The sequence below is a fragment of the Silurus aristotelis genome (assembly GCF_946808225.1).
Source record: "Silurus aristotelis genome assembly, chromosome: 1".
NCBI classification, from domain to species: Eukaryota; Metazoa; Chordata; class Actinopteri; order Siluriformes; family Siluridae; genus Silurus; species Silurus aristotelis.
Genome location: NC_139574.1, coordinates 750275 through 770274, shown reverse-complemented (window position 1 = coordinate 770274; position 20000 = coordinate 750275). Strand labels below are relative to the sequence as shown.

Below are 20000 nucleotides of genomic sequence, written 5' to 3'. Positions count from 1 at the left end.
CCTCCCTCTCATTCACACACATGTACTCTGTCTTACTCCTACTGACTTTCATTCCTCTTCTCTCCAGCGTGTACCTCCACCTCTCCAGGCTCTTCTCAACCTGCTCTCTACTCTCACCACAAATCACAATATCATCTGCAAACATCATAGTCCAGGGAGACTCCTGTCTGACCTCGTCCGTCAACCTGTCCATCACCACTGCAAACAGGAAAGGGCTCAGGGCCGATCCTTGATGCAGTCCAACCTTCACCCTGAACCAGTCTGTCGTACCTACTGCACACTTCACTGCTGTCACACTGTCCTCATACATGTCCTGCACCACCCTCACATACTTCTCTGACACACCAGACTTCCTCATACAATACCACAATTCCTCTCTCCACCCTGTCGTACGCTTTCTCTAAATCCACAAATACACAATGCAACTCCTTCTGTCCTTCTCTATACTTCTCCATCAACATCCTTAAAGCAAATAATGCATCTGTGGTGCTCTTCCTCGGCATGAAACCATACTGTTGCTCACAGATGGTCACCTCTTCTCTCAGCCTGGCTTCCACTACTCTTTCCCATAACTTCATGGTGTGACTGATCAACTTAATTCCCCTGTAGTTACTGCAGGTCTGCACATCTCCCTTATGCTTAAAGATCGGTACCAGCACACTCCTTCTCCATTCCTCAGGCATCTTCTCACCTTCCAAAATCCTGTTAAACAATCTGGTTAAAAACTCCACTGCCATCTCTCCTAAACTTCTCAACGCTTCTACCAGTACGTCATCTGGTCCAACCGACTTTCCACTCTTCATCCTCTTAATCGCTGCTCTTGGTGAAGCGGGATGTAGATAGATTAGTAAGGAGGAATCCTTACTAATCCTATCTACATCCCGCTTCACCAACTCCACATCCTCCAACCTTCTCTCTCTCTGATTTTCCTCATTCATCAGCTGCTCAAAATACTCCCTCCACCATCTCAACACACTCTCCTCACTAGTCAACACATTTCCCTCTCCATCCTTTATTGCTCTAACTTGCAGCACATCCTTCCCAGCTCGGTCCCTCTGCCTGGCCAATCGTTACAAATCCTTTTCTCCTTCCTCAGTGTTCAACTTCTCCTACAGCTCCTCATATGCCTTTTCCTTGTCTTTCACCACATCCCTCTTTACCTGCTGCCGCATCTCCTTGTTCTCCTGCCTACTTTTCTCATCACTCTGTCGATCCCACTTCTGTTTCTCCAACCTCTTTCCCCTAATGCTCTCCTGCACTTCCTCATTCCACCACCACGTCTCCTTGTCTTGCTTTCTATTTCCAGATGTCACACCAAGTACTTTTCTAGCTGTCTCCCTCATCACTCCTGCAGTAGTTGCCCAATCATCCAGCACCTCTTCACCACCACCGAGCCCCTGTCTGACCTCTTCCCTGAACCTCACACTACACTCTTCCTCCTTCAGTTTCCACCATCTTATTCTTCTTTCAAACCTTACTTTCCTCCTCTTCTTCTTCGCCTCCAAAACCATCCTACAGACCACCATCCGATGCTGTCTAGCTACACTGTCCCCCGCCAACACCTTACAGTCTCCAATCTCCTTCAGGTTGCATCTCCTACACAGAAGATAATCCACCTGTGTGCACCTTCCTCCACTCTTATACGTCACCCTATGATCCTCCTTCTTCTTAAAATACGTGTTCACCACTGCCATTTCCATCCTTTTAGCAAAATCTACCACCATCTGCCCTTCCACATTCCTCTCCTTAAAACCATACCTACCCATCACCTCCTCATCACCTCTGTTCCCTTCACCTACATGCCCATTAAAGTCTGCCCCAATCACCAATCATTCTTTCCTAGGTACACCATCTACCACTTCATCTAATTCACTCCAGAATCTTTCCTTCTCCTCCATCTCACAGCCAACTTGTGGAGCATAAACACTGATGACATTTATCATCATCCCTTCAACTTCCACCTTCACGATCATCACCCTATCAGAAACTCTCTTCACCTCCACTACACTCTTACTGTACGCTTCCTTCAGAATCACCCCTACACCATTTCTCTTTCCATCCACACCATGATAAAACAGTTTAAACCCACCTCCAATGTTCCTGCTCTTACTCCCAATAATCAGCAATTATATAATAAAATAAAACACTTCTACTACTAATAATAATGAGTGTGTAGAATAGTGTGTAATTAAAGCGCCATTCCACACACATATATATATATACACACACGTGTGTGTGTGTGTGTGTGTGTGTGTGTGTGTGTGTGTGTGTGTGTGGGCGCTATTCTTAGACTGATTTATATTTTTATATTTTCCATGCTATGTTCAAATTCAACCTTGGTGCTCAAAATATGTGTGTTAAACTCTAGTGTGTGAGCGTGTGTGTGTGTGTGTTTGTGTGTGTGTGTGTGTGTGTGTGTGTGTGTGTGTGTGTGTGTGCGCTAAATTTTGTCCTGGTTTTTAATGTGGAATTGGTATAATGCAGGATGATGCCAGACACACACACACACACACACACACACACACACACACACTCACCCCTGGCATATTTGGGACCTTTAGTTCCCAGCAGAGCTGTGTGTGTGTGTGTGTGTGTGTGTGTGTATGTGTGTGTGTGTGTGTGTGTGTGTGTGTGTGTGTGTGTGTGTGTGTGTGTGTGTGTTCTATGAGCTTGATGGAGTGATGAAGTGTTGTGTGCTATCCTGGTCTCTTTTTTGTCTTTCTTGTTGATCCCCCTTTCTTTCATCCCTGGTCATTCTTTAGCCCATATGTGTGTCTGTGTGTAGAGTGGTCATTCTTTAGTTTGTGTGTGTGTGTGTGTGTGTGTGTGTGTGTGTGTGTGTGTGTAAGCGGGTTTAAGCTGGTAGATCCCGTAGTCTTTGAAACTGATCTGCATGGCCACAAATACACATGCTTTTATCTCCAAGCCGCACATACCTACTTTTCTAAAATAAACTCTCCATTATCACAACTCATTCACATTTGTGTGTGTGTGTGTACATGTGTGTGTGTGTGTGTACATGTGTGTGTGTACTTTACTGTCTCATGAACACTTAATTTTATTCCCTCGAGCCTCTGTGCAATTATTTTATGGAAGTCACCCACAAGCTGGATGTTGTTGGTGAGCTTAAGGAAGCTAAGCAGAACATGAACCTCCTCCTCATTCTGCTTTCTTTTTCTGTTCCTTCAGGGCAGAGACAAAGATGACTCAACGGCTTCAAGAGCATTGCCCTCCAGCAATACAGAAATGTTCAAGTTCGTCCTGTTCTTCTCCACCCAACGCCGCACGCCGTCTCTACAGAAACCTTTCCGGGAAATTCCGCCTGGGAAATTCAGATGAGACGGAGAACAAGGAGCAGCTACGCAAAGCTAACGCGGTAAAGCGTCATCAGGAGATCGTCACACAGCTCAAATGTCTTTCCAGACTTCTGCTGTCAGATCTCACACACTCACACAGGCTCAGGTTCTAGAGACTCACTAAAAACCTCTCAGAAGGATTTGAGCCACAACAAAGTTCCCAGATCCACACTAGAGAATGCAAGGCTACACCAAGCAATCCAGAACCTCACTGGGAGTCCTCAAAGCAGACATGCAGAACATTCTAGACAAGCCATCTGGATTCTACTGACTCCCCGAGCATTTGGTGATCCATGCCGCTGATTGTAAACCTGAACAGAGGGTTGGGGTCTACATTCATCAGCATGGATCATCAAATACACAGTGTGGGACAAATACACAAAACGCACAATAGGGCCGGGTTACTGTATATTATACAGAGCGGTGTGTAGAGAGAACTGGATACAGGAGTGTGTGTGTGTGTGTGTGTGTGTGTGTGTGTGTGAGTGTGTGTGTGTGTGTGTGTGTGTGTGTGTGTGTGTGTGTGAGTGTGTGTGTGTGTGTGTGTGTGTGTGTGTGTGAGTGTGAGTGTGTGTGTGTGTGTGTGTGTGTGTGTGTGTGTGTGTGTGTGTGTGTGTATGCTTGTAAATAAAACAACAGCATGTAAACAGTTGAGTTAGAATAGAATAATAATATATTATGGGTGGTGCTGAACACATGGATGTGTGAAATGAGTATGAGTGTGTGTTTAAGTTCAGATTTGTAGCAGCTCAGTACACACAGGTGTGTGTGTGTGTGTGTGTGTGTGTGTGTGTGTGTGTGTGTGTGTGTGTTTCAGTTCAGTACAGTTCAGTTTGTGTTGAGTCTGATGGCTTGAGGAAAAAAACTGTTGCACAGACTGGATGTGAAGCTTGAATGCTTTGGAACCTCTTTCCTGATGGTAGGAGAGTGAAATGTGTGTGTGGTGTGTGGTGTGTGTGAGCATCCACAATGCTGTGGCTTTGCAAATGCAGTGTGTGGACCAGTTTTTCTAGAGAAGCAACAAGGATTTGAAAGACTTCCAAATGACTCTGGAGATCCACTAAAAGTTCTGAATGTACTTCAAGAGCGCTCCTAAAAAGCTCCCTCATAAAACCTAGAAATCTAGAATCAGACTGATGAATTTAGCTAAAGGTTTTAATAATAACTCCCAGTGGCTCTCAGAGCTGGACCAAGAAATCTATTCTATTCTATATTCTTGCTGAATGCTCCTGGACCTCCACAGTTGCATCTTCAGACAATTGTAGAATTGTCTAGAATTCAAACGTCCAGAAAGATTTCTTTTTAACCTTTTTAAGATGTTATGGATTCACCACGGATTCCAGAGGGACGCTGACAATGTTAGCATCACACTGAAGGTTCTTGGACTTCAGTGTTGATTCTAGAACCATGATGGAGTAAAATATACACAAGTTTCTGAAACAGACTTTAAAGACATGCTCAGATCAGTCTTTGATCATGTTCTTGTGTGTGTGTGTGTGTGTGTGTGTGTGTGTGTGTGTGTGTGTGTGTTATAATAAGGCATTGTTTGAGGCAGTGGAACAACAGGATCTGGATCTCGTGGAATCCCTTCTGAAGAACTTCAGTGTTGAAGAGCTGGACCTAAACACACCAAACAGTGAAGGCCTTCTTCCTCTCGACATTTCCATCCTCACTAACAATGTCCCCATGGCGAAACTGTTACTGCAGAGCGGTGCTAAAGAGAGTCCACACTGTGAGAGTAAAACACACACACACACACACACACACACACACACACACACACACACACACACACACACACACACACACACACACACACACACACACACCTTCAGAACCAACACGCAACATATATGTTTCATACTAACGCACAAAAATAAGGCCATGAATTTCTCTCTCTCTCTCACACACACACACGCACACACGCACACATGCGCACACATGCGCACACACACACACACACACACACACACACACACACACACACACACACACACACACACACACACACACACACACAGTCAATGCAACACCACCGTTGCATCATATTAAAGCACTCCATATGAGCAAGGCACACATCAAAGACATGACACATACATACACACACACACAAACACACACAAACACACACACACACACACACACACACACACACACACACACACACACACACACACACACACACACACTTCAATCAGTATATTATACAGTGTTGGAGGCGACTGCATACCATATTGTGAACATAATTTTAATGACTTACACACACACACACACACACACACACACACACACACACACACACACACACACACACACACACACACACACACACACACAGAGTTTGAATGCCTAAAAGTCAGTCTGTTTTGGTGTGTGTATTATCTTCAGTTGTGAGTCCGGAGGCAAGGGCGGTTCATCTGGTTGCTTTGGTGAAGGAGGCGGAGCTTCGTGTGTCTGAACTGGCTGCCCAGGTAAAGGGGGCGGAGCCAACAGATGAAGGGGCTGATACAGATAGAGAGAGGCAACTGAAGGCATGGGAGTGGAGACTCTGCCTCTACAAACGCATGCAGACAGGATACACACATGCTAGTGAGTAGCAAACACACACACACACACACACACACACACACACACACACGCTAATACTACACACAAACTTAAACATGCTAATATGTAACATAGGTGCTCACGAACCTGTCTAAAGAAATCAGACTCAAATTTGGTACAAACTATGTGTGTGTGTGTGTGTGTGTGTGTGTGTGTGTGTGTGTGTGCCCAGGCCCCCCTGACCCACCCAGCTGTGTACGTCTTTCCGTCAGCAGCTCTTCAAGTCTTAAAGTTAATTTTCAGGAGCCACTGTGCCTCAACGCTGCCATCATCACCAAATACCGCGGTCAGTGACACTGAAACCTCATTCTCACACATGACCACGTACATCTAATTGGGAAATAGAAGAAGGAAGTGATTTATGTGTGTGTGTGTGTGTGTGTGTGTGTGTGTGTGTGTGTGTGTGTGTGTGTGTGTGTGTGTGTGTGTGTGTGTGTGTGTGTATGTGGGGGTGGGGTGATTAGTGGTGTGGAGTTCCTTTCCATCATTTTCTCCACTGCTTGGTGAGATTGTGGTTGAGGACACGACCCTACTGCAATGTGACATCACAGGCCTCCGAGCTGTGAGTATTTACACACACACACACACACACACACACACACACACACACACACACACACACACACACACACACACACACACACACACACACACACACACACACACACACACACACCAACCATCCATACAGATTATTACTGGTGAACTGATCTGGTTGTTTTCTATACTCTTCTGATGAGAGAGCATTGGTGCTAAGGCTAGACTTCAGGTGGCTTTCAGTGTTGGGGCTCCTGCAATAATTATTGATGAGATCTGGGACAAGACATTTCAGGATTTCTCAGCATGTTTGAGAAGCCCATGGCTCTGGCAGCCTCCAGGAGTATCTGCAAAGCTGGACTGATCAGTATTTTCAGATTTGACTATCTTGGGACAATCTGTGTTGGAGATCCATGCCACCATTCTTTGGTCCAGGGACAGAATAGATTGTGATCTTAATAATAAGCAATACAGAACAGAGTTTCTTCATAATTTTCATCATGGAAAATCTCTGGCTTCATGCTTCTCTTAAATGCCTCTTGTTCCTGTACTATAGTTTAGAACAGCTGGTCTGGTAGGAGCTCAATAAACTGTTTAAAATGATGAGTATGGTGGACTCTAGACTGGTGAAGGTGTAGAGCTCCTACCAACAAAAAACACAAACTTGTGAGTGACCAAGAATTCCTCATCTGGAAATTTACATGAGTGAGTTGCCCTCTCCTCTATTCGCTGGGCCTTCACTTCTCCTGCACCTTATGACCAACACTATCTATGTTCTGAGGAATTTGTCACTGGGTGATATTTAGAGATGTGGCCTTGCTCACCATGAGTGCTTCCAGATATCAAGTGGCATTATCCATGATGATAAGCACACATTCACGCTCCTAAAGAAAACGGGGCGTGACTAGATCTAGGCTAATAAGCTCAGGGAGGTTACCTCAGTCACCCCAAGCAGGCAGTAAGGTGAGGTTAAGGAGGAGGGCCGTTGAAAGTGGTCCATCATCCTTACAACTGTGCTCTTGGTCACAATGTCACTATTCAATGGTAATGTAGGAAAAAGGTCTGCAGCTGGTACACAGAATAGAGTCCTTTAGGTCAAGTAGGTCAAAGCACAGAGGCCAGTTGTTATTCAACAAGTAATCTGAGGTTAGGGTTCACTAGGAATTGGCTTTGCCCTCTACCAGGTACATACTATTACATATTATTACATACTAATACACACTAAAACACACTTCTTCTTCAATCGGCTTCTCCCATTAGGAGTCTCCACAGCGGATCATCCGTCTCCATACCCCCCTGTCCTCTACATCTGCCTCTTTCACACCAACTACCTGCATGTCTTGCCTCACCACATCCATAAACCTCCTCCTTAGTCTTCTTCTTTTCCTCCTTCCTGGTGTCTCCATCCTCAGCATTCTCCTACTGATATACCCCATGTCCCTCCTCTGCACATGTCCAAATCATCTCAATCTCACCTCCCTCACCTTGTCGCCAAAATGTCCTACATGCGCTGTCCCTCTAATAAACTAATTTCTAATCCTGTCCATCGTCGTCACTCCCAACGAACATCTCAACATCTTCAGCTCTGCTACCTCCAGCTCCACCTCCTGTCTTTTATTAAATGCCACTGTCTCTAATCCATACAACATCTCAGTTCTCACCACAGTCCTTTAAACTTTCACCCTTTCACTCTCACAGATACTCTTCTATCACAAATCACTCCTGCTATCACTCTTCTCCACCCACTCCACCCTGCCTGCACTCTTTTCTTCACTTCTCTAACACACTCTCCATTACTTTGCACTGTTGACCCCAGGTACCTGACCTCCTCCACCTTCTCCACCTCTTCTCCCTGCAACCGCACCACTCCACTGCCCTCCCTCTTATTCACACACATGTACTCTGTCTTACTCCTACTGACTTTCATTCCCCTTCTCCCCAGCGTGTACCTCCACCTCTACAGGATCTTCTCAACCTACTCCCTACTCTTACCTTAAATCACAATATCATCCACATACATCATAGTCCAGGGAGACTCCTGTCTGACCTCGTTCTTAAACCTGTCCATCATTACTGCAAACAGGAAAGGGCTCAGAACGGATCCTTGATGCAGTTACACCTCTACCTTGAACCAGTCTGTCATTCCTACTGCACACTTCACTGCTGTCACACTGTCCTCATACATGTCCTGCACCACCCTCACATACTTCTCTGACACACCAGACTTCCTCATACAATACCACAACTCCTCTCTCCACCCTGTCGTACGCTTTCTCAGATAATACAACTCCTTCTGTCCTTCTCTATACTTCTCCATCAACATTCTCAAAGCAAAGAATGCATCTATGGTGCTCTTCCTCAGCATGAAACCATACTGTTGCTCACAGATGATCACCTCTTCTCTCAGCCTGGCTTCCTACCTCACTAGCACAGCACATCCTTCCCAGCTCGGTTCCTCTGCCTTACCAATCGCTACAAATCCTTTTCTCCTTCCTCAGTGTCCAACTTCTCCTACAGCTCCTCATATACCTTTTCCTTGGCTTTCACCACATCCCTCTTCACCTGCTGCTGCATCTCCTTGTTCTCCTGCCTACTTTTCTCATCACTCTGTCGATCCCAATTCTGTTTCTTCAACCTCTTTCTCCTTCTGCTCCCCTGCACTTCCTCATTTCAACACCACGTCTCTTTGTCTTCCTTTCTATTTCCAGATGTCGCATCAAGAACTTTCCTAACAGTCTCCCTTATCACTTCTGCAGTAGTTCCCCAATCATCCAGCACCTCTTAACCACCACCAAGCTCCTGTCTGACCTCTTCACTGAACCTCACACTACACTCTTCCTCCTTCAGTTTCCACCATCCTATTCTTCTTTCAGTTCTCACTCTCCTCCTCTTCTTCTTCACCTCCAAAACCATCCTACAGACCACCATCCGATGCTGTCTAGCTACACTGTCCCCTGCCAACACCTTACAGTCTCCAATCTCCTTCAGGTTGCATCTCCTACATAGAACATAGTCCACCTGTGTGCACCTTCCTCCACTCTTATACGTCACCCTGTGATCCTCCTTCTTCTTAAAATACGTGTCCACCACTGCCATTTCCATCCTTTTAGCAAAATCTACCACCATCTGCCCTTCCACATTCCTCTCCTTAAAACCATACCTACCCATCACCTCCTCATCACCTCTGTTCCCTTCACCTACATGCCCATTAAAGTCTGCCCTAATCACCAATCGTTTATTTCTAGGTACACCATCTACCACTTCATCTAATTCACTCCAGAATCTTTCCTTCTCCTCCATCTCACAGCCGACTTGAGGAGCATAGGCACTGATGACATTTATCATCATCCCTTCAACTTCCACCTTCACGATCATCACCCTATCAGAAACTCTCTTCACCTCCACTACACTCTTACTGTACTCTTCCTTCAGAATCACCCCTACACCATTTCTCTTTCCATCCACACCATGATAAAACAGTTTAAACCCACCTCCAATGTTCCTGCTCTTACTCCCTTTCCACTTGGTCTCCTGAACACACAACATCTCTAAAATAATAATAATAATAATAATAATAATAATAATAATAATAATAAGTATAATTTATATAGCGCCTTTCCCAAGCTCAAGGACGCTTTACAAGGTACAATATTTCAATATTTCAAGACAGATGAAATATAATGAACATAAATAAACATAAACATATTCGTCGACATTTGCCCAGGACGAAGGATCACATGCAGCTGCATGAGTTAATAGCAGAGACAAACACAGACACAAAAACATACAGGACAAGAGATAAAACACTACATAGTACATGAAACATACACCACATTTCAGAAAAATGAAGGACTCCTAACACATATGCATTGAGTGATAGTGGAGGTTGAAAAGGTGGGTCTTAAGCCTTGATTTAAATTCAGACAGAGTGGTAATGGTTCTGAGTGCAATGGGAAGGGAGTTCCATAGTGTTGGAGCAATGACAGAAAAGGATCTGCCACCCGCAGAGGATAGACAGTATCTAGGAATACATAAAAGTTCAGAGTTTGAAGACCGGAGTGATCATAAAGGAACATAGGATGAGAGAAGATCGGAAAGATAGTGAGGGGAAAGAGCATTTAGTGCCTTATAAGTGAGCAGTATGATTTTATATTTTATGCGAGATGAGACTGGAAGCCAGTGAAGATCAAATAATATTTTTAAGGTTAACATTCTGGCAGCTGAGTTTTGTATGTACTGTAAACGTGAGATTGAGTGAGCTGATAGACCAGAGAAGAGTGAATTGCAGTAGCCGAGACGGGACGTAATCAGAGCATGCACTAATGTTTCAGCGTCATTTCTGCAGATAAAAGTTCAAAGTTTGACTCCACCTTTTTCCTCTCCATCATATCAGCTCCCTCTCTCCCTTTACCAGTCATAGTACCAACATTTAAAGTACCAACCCAAACCTCCACTTCTCCTTTCCCTGCTGTCTCTGTAGACGTCTTCCTCCTCTCCTTCTCCTCCTTCATCCAACAGTAGCCCAATTTACACCGGTACCCTGTTGTTAATGATACCTGTGGTGGTTGTTGGTAACCCGGGCCTCGACCGATCCGCTATGAAATTCTGATTCGTGACCCGCATATTAGATTCTGCACATGTTTTACGCTGGATGTCCTTCATAACACAAACCTCCACATTTATCCAGACTTCAGACGGACACTCAGAGTCACCTGACCTCTAACCTAACGGCTGGATTAAAATACACTGATACACGAATACACACTAACACACACTAACACAAACCAATACACACTAACACACACTAACAAAAACCAATACACACTAACACACACTAACACACACTAACACAAACCAATACACACTAACACACACTAACACAAACTAATACACACTAACACACACTAACACAAACCAATACACACTAACACACACTCACACAAACCAATACACACTAATACACACTAACACACACTAACACAAACCAATACACACTAACACACACTAACACACACTAACACAAACCAATACACACTAACACACACTAACACAAACCAATACACACTAACACACACTAACACAAACCAATACACACTAACACACACTAACACAAACCAATACACACTAATACACACTAACACACACTAACACAAACCAATACACACTAACACACACTAAAACACACTAACACAAACCAATACACACTAACACACACTAACACACACTAACACAAACCAATACACACTAACACACACGAATACACACTAACACACACTAACACAAACCAATACACACTAACACAAACCAATACACACTAACACACACTAACACAAACCAATACACACTAGCACACACTAACACAAACCAATACACACTAACACACACTAACACAAACCAATACACACTAACACACACTAACACACACTAACACAAACCAATACACACTAACACACACTAACACAAACCAATACACACTAACACACACGAATACACACTAACACACACTAACACAAACCAAAACACACTAACACACACTAACACAAACCAATACACACTAACACACACTAACACAAACAATAAACACTAATACACACTAACACAAACCAATACACACTAACACACACTAACACAAACTAACACAAACCAATAGACACTAATACACACTAACACACACGAATACACACTAACACACACTAACACAAACCAATACACACTAACACACACTAACACAAACTAACACAAACCAATACACACTAACACACACTAACACAAACCAATACACACTAACACACACGAATACACACTAACACACACAAATACACACTAACACACACTAACACAAACCAAAACACACTAACACACACTAACACACACTAACACAAACCAATACACACTAACACACACTAACACAAACAATACGCACTAATACACACTAACACAAACCAATACACACTAACACACACTAACACAAACTAACACAAACCAATACACACTAATACACACTAACACACACGAATACACACTAACACACACTAACACAAACCAATACACACTAACACAAAATAACACAAACCAATACACACTAACACACACTAACACAAACCAATACACACTAACACACACTAACACAAACTAACACAAACCAATACACACTAATACACACTAACACAAACCAATACACACTAATACACACTAACACAAACCAATACACACTAACACACACTAACACAAACCAATACACACTAACACACACTAACACAAACCAATACACACTAACACACACGAATACACACTAACACACACGAATACACACTAACACACACTAACACAAACCAAAACACACTAACACACACTAACACACACTAACACAAACCAATACACACTAACACACACTAACACAAACAATACACACTAATACACACTAACACAAACCAATACACACTAACACACACTAACACAAACTAACACAAACCAATACACACTAATACACACTAACACACACGAATACACACTAACACACACTAACACAAACCAATACACACTAACACACACTAACACACACTAACACAAACCAATACACACTAACACACACTAACACAAACCAATACACACTAACACACACTAACACAAACAATACACACTAACACACACTAACACAAACTAACACAAACCAATACACACTAATACACACTAACACACACGAATACACACTAATACACACTAACACACACGAATACACACTAACACACACTAACACAAACCAATACACACTAACACACACTAACACAAACCAATACACACTAATACACACTAACACACACGAATACACACTAACACACACTAACACAAACCAATACACACTAACACACACTAACACAAGCCAATACACACTAATACACACTAACACACACTAACACAAACCAATACACACTAACACACACTAACACAAACCAATACACACTAACACACACTAACACACACTAACACAAACCAATACACACTAACACACACTAACACACACTAACACAAACCAATACACACTAACACACACGAATACACACTAACACACACTAACACAAACCAATACACACTAACACAAACCAATACACACTAACACACACTAACACAAACCAATACACAGTAACACACACTAACACAAACCAATACACACTAACACACACTAACACAAACCAATACACACTAACACACATGAACACACACTAACACAAACCAATACACACTAACACACACTAACACAAACCAATACACACTAACACACACGAATACACACTAACACACACAAATACACACTAACACACACTAACACAAACCAAAACACACGAACACACACTAACACACACTAACACAAACCAATACACACTAACACACACTAACACAAACAATACACACTAACACAAACCAATACACACTAACACACACTAACACAAACTAACACAAACCAATACACACTAATACACACTAACACACACGAATACACACTAACACACACTAACACAAACCAATACACACTAACACACACTAACACAAACTAACACAAACCAATACACACTAACACACACTAACACAAACCAATACACACTAACACACACGAATACACACCAACACACACGAATACACACTAACACACACTAACACAAACCAAAACACACTAACACACACTAACACACACTAACACAAACCAATACACACTAACACACACTAACACAAACAATACGCACTAATACACACTAACACAAACCAATACACACTAACACACACTAACACAAACTAACACAAACCAATACACACTAATACACACTAACACACACGAATACACACTAACACACACTAACACAAACCAATACACACTAACACACACTAACACAAACTAACACAAACCAATACACACTAACACACACTAACACAAACCAATACACACTAACACACACTAACACAAACTAACACAAACCAATACACACTAACACACACTAAGACAAACCAATACACACTAATACACACTAACACAAACCAATACACACTAACACACACTAACACAAACCAATACACACTAACACAAACCAATACACACTAACACACACGAATACACACTAACACACACGAATACACACTAACACACACTAACACAAACCAAAACACACTAACACACACTAACACAAACAATACACACTAATACACACTAACACAAACCAATACACACTAACACACACTAACACAAACTAACACAAACCAATACACACTAATACACACTAACACACACGAATACACACTAACACACACTAACACAAACCAATACACACTAACACACACTAACACACACTAACACAAACCAATACACACTAACACACACTAACACAAACCAATACACACTAATACACACTAACACAAACCAATACACACTAACACACACTTACACAAACCAATACACACTAATACACACTAACACACACGAATACACACTAACACACACTTACACAAACCAATACACACTAATACACACTAACACACACTAACACAAACCAATACACACTAACACACACTAACACAAACCAATACACACTAATACACACTAACACAAACCAATACACACTAACACACACTAACACACACTAACACAAACCAATACACACTAATACACACTAATACACACTAACACAACACAAACTGATACACACTAATACACACTAACACAAACCAATACACAATAACACACACTAACACAAACCAATACACACTAACACACACTAACACACACTAACACAAACCAATGCACACTAATATACACTAACACACACTAACACAAACCAATACACACTAACACACACTAACACACACTAACACAAACCAATACACACTAACACACACTAACACAAACCAATACACACTAAAACATACTAACACACACTAATACAAACCAATACACACTAACACACACTAACACACACTAACACAAACCAATACACACTAATACACACTAACACACATGAATACACACTAACACACAAACACACACACTAACACACACTAACACACATGAATACACACTAATACACACTAACACACACTAACAAAAATGAATACACACTAACACACACTAACACACGAATACACACTAACACACACTAATACACACTAACACACACTAACACACTAATACACAAACACACACTAATACACAACATTACAATAATACACAGTAGTAAAGACGAATACACATTAATACACTAATTTACACTAATACACACTAATACACACTAATACACACTAATACACACTAATACACACTAATACACACTAATTCAGAAATACATTGACTTTGAAAACTCAAATGAAACTTTTATTGTGTACCTTTATTATATGCCCTTATAAACTATGTGTGTGTGTGTGTGTGTGTGTGTGTGTGTGTGTGTGTGTCTGTGTGCGTGTGTGTGTGTGTGTTTTACAGGGTGTACATTATTATGTTCAGGTGTTTGCATATAACATGAAGGGATGGAGTGAACCTCAGATGTCTGTACCTTCCTGTGCAACCCCATCAGGTAACACACAATTATCACTATAAAGTTACACTTACCTGCACTTAATAGGGCCTCAGTGTGTGTGTGTGTGTGTGTGTGTGTGTGTGTGTGTGTGTGTGTGTGTGTGTGTGTGTGTGTTTTATTTTGCTTTCATTATTGGCTTTTACTACTTGTTTCACTGTTTTTAATGTTTGTAGGGACAGTACTTTTCTGGCATTTTAGATGTGTGTGTGTGTGTTTGTGTTTTCCATTTCAAATCCCACTGGAAATATTTGCATGTCTATGAGAGGGCTGTAAAGTAGCAGACAGAACGGCTCTTATACACCCGCACACACACACACACACACACACACACACACACACACACACACACACACACACACACACACACACACAAGCAAGCATATGCATAATGTTTCTTATGAGCTCCACATGTATGTCTCTCTCTTACACACACACACACACACACACACACACACACACACACACACACAGACACACACAGACACACACACACACACCAGTGGGTGTGAAGAGAGGGTCTGTATTAGGCATTCCGGGAATAGAGGGTTTGTGTTTCCCGTTCCCAACTTCCCCCATACACACACAGGAGCACATCATCCTGTTTACCGTCTGTGTGTGTGTGTGTGTGTGTGTGTGTGTGTGTGTGTGTGTGTGTGTGTGTGTGTGTGTGTGTTAGACAGAGTGATATTACATACTTACTAAACAGCTCACTGTAAGAGACACATATTTTATGTGACTCACTTCTGAAATGGAGATTGGCTGGGCAGCATGAACACACACACACACACACACACACACACACACACACACACACACACACACACACACACACACACACTTGACATATGTTATAGTAATTGTAATTAAACACACCTCCCCTCATACACCATGTCCTTCTCTCTGTAGGATGGAGGGATGTGGACGCCCGTGTGCCGCGGGTAAACGGCCTCAGCGAGACACTGCTCCAGATCCTGGGACAGATTAAAGAGTTGCACCAGCACTGTGTGTGTCACGGTAAAGTCTTTCCCTCCTGTTAGGATGTGTGATATTGAACTCTTAATGATGTTCCTGAAAGCGTTCCTGGGTCCTGCTGAATGAGGGCAATGCCGTTAGGGAACAACATCACCATTAAGGGGTGTAGCTGCAGGGGGTCTTTAACAGTGTCCATGTAGGTGCTACATAACATTAATGGCATTTGGCCAGATGAGGGTTAAGGGTCATGATCAAGGCTCCAAAAGTGGCAGCTTAGCAGTGCTGAGATTTAAACTCACAACCTTTTGAAAAGAGTCCAACATATTTAAGACTGAGCTACCACTTGCCCATAACATCAAAATAACATCCACATGAACATCAGGACCTGAGGTTTCCCAGAATGACATCACCCCAAGCATCACATTGCCTCCACCAACTCACCTTCTTCTCATACTACATCCTGAAGCCATCTCTTCCCCATTTAAGCCACGCCCACCCACCTGGCCCTCCACATGATGGAAAAGAAAACATGATTCATTAGACCATGGTCCAGTTCTGATGTAGAAGCTTTGGGTGGTGTAGAGGTTCAGCATGGGTTCTCTGAGCACTCTGCAGCTACACGGCTGTGATGCTCTGAGTGTTCTGACTTCTTTCTATCAGAACCAGCATCAACTTCTTCACCAGTTAATGCTACAGGAGATCTTCTGTGGGACTGGACCTGACGAGTCCCTTCTCTCTTCACACACATCAGTGATCCTCAAGTGTCCAGGGCAACAGTTCTCCTTCTTTTGAGCACTTTTGGAAAGTACTCAATTGTGAAGAATTTCTGACCCAGACGCCTAGACATGCCTCCTAAATCCTTACACTCGCCTATTTCTTTCTTTTTTCAACACTTGGAGTTCTAGAGCTTCCTGTTCAGCTGGTGTAAAATAAGCCCTGCCCCTTCACAGTTAAAGTTGCAATACAGTACAGTACAATAGAATACAGTACAGACTTGAGACTGGTCTCCAAATATTTTCTCAATCTACATGTACTGGTGTTTCTGGTGTTTGTAATCAGACTCATCTGTCTTGGGTGATGGTCTTCAGCAGGGTGAAATGAATGCTTGGTTTTTCTTCTCTGACTGAACAGAAGTACACAGTTCTTTCAGGATCATGAGGACATTACACAAAGCATGATTACAGCTAGCTACACTTTCCATGGTCACTCGATACTGACTCCCAGAGTAGTGCACTGTGTAGTGAGGAGGCTTTAGGGTACTGCCTTTTGGGATCATGTGTGTGTGTGTGTGTGTGTGTGTGTGTGTGTGTGTGTGGGTATGTGTGTGTGTGTGTGTGTGTGTGTGTGTGTGTGTGTGTGTGTGTGTGTGTGTGTGTGTGTGTGTGTGTGTGTGGGTATGTGTGTGTGTGTGTGTGTGTGTGTGTGTTCAAACCCCTTGTGACTTTCTATATTAACTAAATTTTCCATAAATGAACACAAACTGTAGTTAAAGCTAACTGTAGGTTTCAGATTTATGATGTAGTCATGCTTATGTAAGTGGAGGGATGAAATTAGTGTGTGTGTGTGTGTGTGTGTGTGTGTGTGTGTGTGTGTGTGTGTGTGTGTGTGTGTGTAGATCAGTGTAAGGGACCACCCAATATCAGGAAGCACTCTGTCTCTAAAAGCCTGAGACATCTCTTTCAGCCCACCAGCAAATTTGTCAAAAGTCTGAAAAGGTAAGATACAAAAACAGACAGTTTCTGAAACCAACACACAGAAATGATCCAGTAAACATGTAGACGGCAGTGAAGAACACACAAGATGATTATTAGCTAGAGAAAAATTCACTTCAATCTGTATGTGACTTTAATTCAATTATTACGTCAATTCAATAATTTCCTTTACTTGACTAAACGAATGAAATAATTACATTCATTCTGTATTTAAAGCAATTTAAAAATGAAAACAATCAGATAATGAAAGCTATTAGAGAGTAAAACACAGAGAATTGATTCAGGTTAAAGGTGGAATAATGCTGAGTTTATGTAAGATTATAAAAATGCATGAATCTAGCAGGTGAAGTACATTTTGTGTGTGTGTGTGTGTGTGTGTGTGTGTGTGTGTAGAGGTTTGTACCTAGCGTGTGTGTTTTATAAAGATGACAGTGTGGTGGTTACGGCGGAGGAGCAGCTGCCCGTCATGGAAGTTGATGATTCTTACAGCTCCCTCACACAGGACTTCCTGTGGTTCACCAAGGTACAGTACACACACACACACACACACACACACACACTCACACACAAACACACACACACACACACACACACACACACACACACACACACACACACACACACACACACAACCCATCACTGTAAAGACCCTCCTGATTCTGAGGTGAGTGATAAACTCTTTGATCCCTGTACCCATAAGACAAGACAAGACTGGATAAGATCAGATCAGATCAGATCAGATCTACCTTAATTGTCCCACAGTGGGGAAATTTCTGTGTTACAGCAGCAAAGAAAAAGAAATGCAAATATATATATATATATATATAAAATCTATGTTACTCCTCTGTGTCTGTTTCTGTTTGCTTGGTTGGTTTGGTTTTATTCCTTCATTATTTCTGTCATTTTTATCACATGACTATTTGTGTTGCTAGGTAACATATTTGTGGGAGGACATTCAGTGGCTGCAGCAGTGTGCTAGCTCCACCCACCCGTCCTGCTCCTGCACCTTGCAGACCCGCCTTAAAATTCTACAAGCTTTAACACAGCTTCAGGTCTCACACAAACACAAACACATACACACACACACACACACACACACACACACACACACACACACACACACACACACACACACACACACACATATATACACACACACACACATATACACACATATACACACACACACACACACACACACACACACACACACACACACACACACACACACACACACACACACACACACACATATACAG

The 20000-nt window shown here is 42.4% G+C and overlaps 1 protein-coding gene across 7 annotated transcripts in view; it reads left to right on the top strand.

Annotated features, from left to right (window-relative positions):
• ankfn1b (ankyrin repeat and fibronectin type III domain containing 1b) overlaps positions 1-20000 on the top strand; it is a 110015-nt gene that overhangs the window by 81407 nt on the left and 8608 nt on the right. For all 7 annotated transcript variants that reach the window (XM_083544634.1, XM_083544632.1, XM_083544631.1 and 4 more), the window contains 10 exons: positions 3190-3376; positions 4896-5088; positions 5745-5945; positions 6136-6249; positions 6428-6525; positions 15964-16054; positions 16964-17071; positions 18645-18744; positions 19135-19264; positions 19674-19793. In XM_083544634.1, coding sequence (XP_083400760.1) covers positions 3190-3376; positions 4896-5088; positions 5745-5945; positions 6136-6249; positions 6428-6525; positions 15964-16054; positions 16964-17071; positions 18645-18744; positions 19135-19264; positions 19674-19793 — 1342 coding nt within the window. The remainder of the gene's footprint in view (positions 1-3189; positions 3377-4895; positions 5089-5744; positions 5946-6135; positions 6250-6427; positions 6526-15963; positions 16055-16963; positions 17072-18644; positions 18745-19134; positions 19265-19673; positions 19794-20000) is intronic.